Below are 2,703 nucleotides of genomic sequence, written 5' to 3'. Positions count from 1 at the left end.
ACCACTACTCAGGAGATTCATATCAATTTGAGGCCCAGTGAAAAACATTTACTAATTTTATGGGAGCCTGTAAAGAGCTAAACATTCCTTCCAACATTTAAAAAATCTTGTTGAAAGATACTTGTCTGACCAAGGTTGTGCATGGACATTTCACCCTCCTCATTCTTCCCACATGGGAGGTGCTTGGGAAAGGATGATAGGAATAGCTCACAGAATTCTTGATTCTATATTCTTACAGGAAGAGTCAACAAGGCTTATTCATGAGACTCTCACTACCTTCATGGCAGAAATAGCAGCCATTATGAATGCCAGACCTTTGACCACAGTATCCAATGATCCAGACAGTCTTGCTAATACTCTCCATTTTACCAGATACATCTTCACCTTACAGTCTAGAAATAAGTGGCAGTCTGACAAATAGAACATTGTTCTTATGAAACTTTAAGATAATAAATGACCTCTAGCAATAATCACCAGAGTTTTCCCAAGTGAAGACGGAAAAATCCAGAAAGTGGAGGTCAAGGTTGTAAAGCAGAATGAGACTAAACTTTTCCTTAGACCTATATCTGATCTAATCCTATTGCTCTCTTCCAGAGAACTTTGAAATGGGTGATTTCTTACAATATCAGATGGGGAGTGTTATGCCTCCAGCATTGTTATATTGTTTAGTTGCGCCACCTAGTGGTTTCTTAATGTTTAAATTGTGATTGCTTGTCCTTTTCAACTTACCATACTTTACTATCTGACCATGTGTAATACAGGAAAAGGTTCATTATAGCTGCCATCTTAGCAGTGTTAACAGCATAAAATAAAATCTGCATAAATCCTACCCCATCCAGCCCTGTGGAAGCATCGTTGGTAGGTATTATCCATCCCTCGCCCCTAGGTTAGTAATACAAGCAGACATGTTTCTTGTTCATGCCTTTATTCCGGTGTATGACTTATGTGCAGTCACCTCATGGCACTGCTATCAGTAATTCCCCAGGCATCTAGGCCTTACTCCGATGCCTCTCATACTTTACATGTTTGTACATTATATGAACCACAAATATATATATCTTGTTAAAAGTGTTAAATTCTGTATGTAAAAGTGTAACTTCTTTTGGGATTAAATCTTATTTTAAAAGTGGATATATTTTGAAAAACAGATGAAGCTTCTCAACATGAACCGAACTTTAACAGTGCTACAAAACATATATTTCCATACAGGCTATTTATATAATGTGTCTGTATTACTTGGAATATTATCAATATTTGTTCTCAAGTAAATGGGATTTTGTATTAATTTCAGGTCTGAATAAAATAATATAACATTTGGGCAGAAATATACAGGCTAAAAGCCCCGCGCTTGAGGTGAGTATGGCAAATATCTCCACACACACAGTGTTTTTGCCTTTGGTGCTCAGATAGGCCGGGATCATTGTGATCCAAACACTGCAGAAGAGCAGCATGCTGAAAGTGATGTACTTGGCCTCATTAAAACTGTCCGGTAAGCTCCGAGCTAAAAATGCTAAAACAAAACTAACAGCTGCCAGAAGCCCCATATACCCAATAACTGAGTAAAAGCCAATAGCTGAGCCCTCATTGCACTGAATGATGATGGTTCCAGGGGAAGTGTGAATGTCCAGTTCCTGAAAGGGAGGAGAAATGGCCAACCAAGTCATGCAGATGATTATTTGAATGGATGAGCAGAACAAGACTACAGAATTGGACAGTTTGACTCCCAGCCATTTTCTCCATGAGCTCCCTGGCTTGGTGGCTTTGAAAGCAACACAAACCATGATAGTCTTGGCCAGGAGAGAAGAGACAGCTATGGAGAAGGTGATTCCAAAAGTGATGATGCGCAGCATGCAGGTTATATCCACAGGGCGACCGAGGAACAGAAACACACTGAGGAAGCTCAGCTTGATGGAGACAAGGAGGAGGAAGCTCAGGCTCCGGTTGTTGGCTCTCACTATGGGGGTGTCCCGGTAATTAAGGAAAATTCCTAGTATGACTTCAGTTATAAGAAAAAATAGAAGTGAGATGAATGAGAAAAACACAGAAATAACATCAACACTGTATGAAAGAAATTCTTCCATCCTGGCAAAACATTGAGTCTTGTTCTCATTGGGCCATTCCATATCTGGGCATGGGATACAGCTCACACTGTCTGTAAATATAAGAGCAGAATGTTGGACTTCATAAAAGTGTTGCTAAAACATTCAGGGCTAGAACTAAATTAGAAATATAAGGCAAAATCTTTACAGATATCCCTGCTCTAATTGGTTGATTAACGCACGATTCACAGTAATCAGCGATGTTTCTATCAATGTTCTGACCTTATAGGTGTAGGAGTGGCCATTATAGGTGTAGGAGTGGCCATTATAGGTGTGGGAGTGGCCAGTCTCTCCTATTTAATAAAACCCTTAGTACAACCCTCTTATTGCCACACAAGCCTTCACCTACTGATAGTGTTTATAATAATCCTACACCATTTTGGATTCCAAGTACCAAACCCAGAACACATTGCTTATCTATATTTTGCTTTTTCAAAAATGTTTTATTTTTTTGTAAGTCTTCATCAAATTTTTCATATTTCAGATTATGTGGGGTACAGAAGTCAAGAAGAGTGGGGGGGAAAAACCAATAGACATCAGAAAACTGTACCAAACACAGCTTATGGGTATGAATGCTTTTGCTGTAGAAATGGAAAGACTGCTG

The 2,703-nt window shown here is 39.2% G+C and overlaps 1 protein-coding gene across 1 annotated transcript; it reads right to left on the bottom strand.

Moving 5' to 3' along the window:
• Window positions 1–1,247: 1,247 nt before the first annotated feature.
• On the bottom strand, window positions 1,248–2,081 carry LOC116411561 (vomeronasal type-2 receptor 26-like). Its single transcript, XM_031904032.1, has one exon. The coding sequence runs from the start codon at window positions 2,079–2,081 to the stop codon at window positions 1,248–1,250; it is 834 nt and encodes a 277-aa protein (XP_031759892.1).
• Window positions 2,082–2,703: the final 622 nt, after the last annotated feature.

This window comes from Xenopus tropicalis, chromosome 1, assembly GCF_000004195.4.
Source record: "Xenopus tropicalis strain Nigerian chromosome 1, UCB_Xtro_10.0, whole genome shotgun sequence".
Taxonomy (NCBI): Eukaryota; Metazoa; Chordata; class Amphibia; order Anura; family Pipidae; genus Xenopus; species Xenopus tropicalis.
The sequence above is the reverse complement of the archived record's forward strand: the minus strand, read 5'-3'. Positions and strand labels throughout refer to the sequence as shown.

Coding starts and splice junctions, on each gene's coding strand:
- LOC116411561 (XM_031904032.1), bottom strand. CDS start 2,081: ATGGAAGAATTTCTTTCATACAGTGTTGATGTTATTTCTGTGTTTTTC.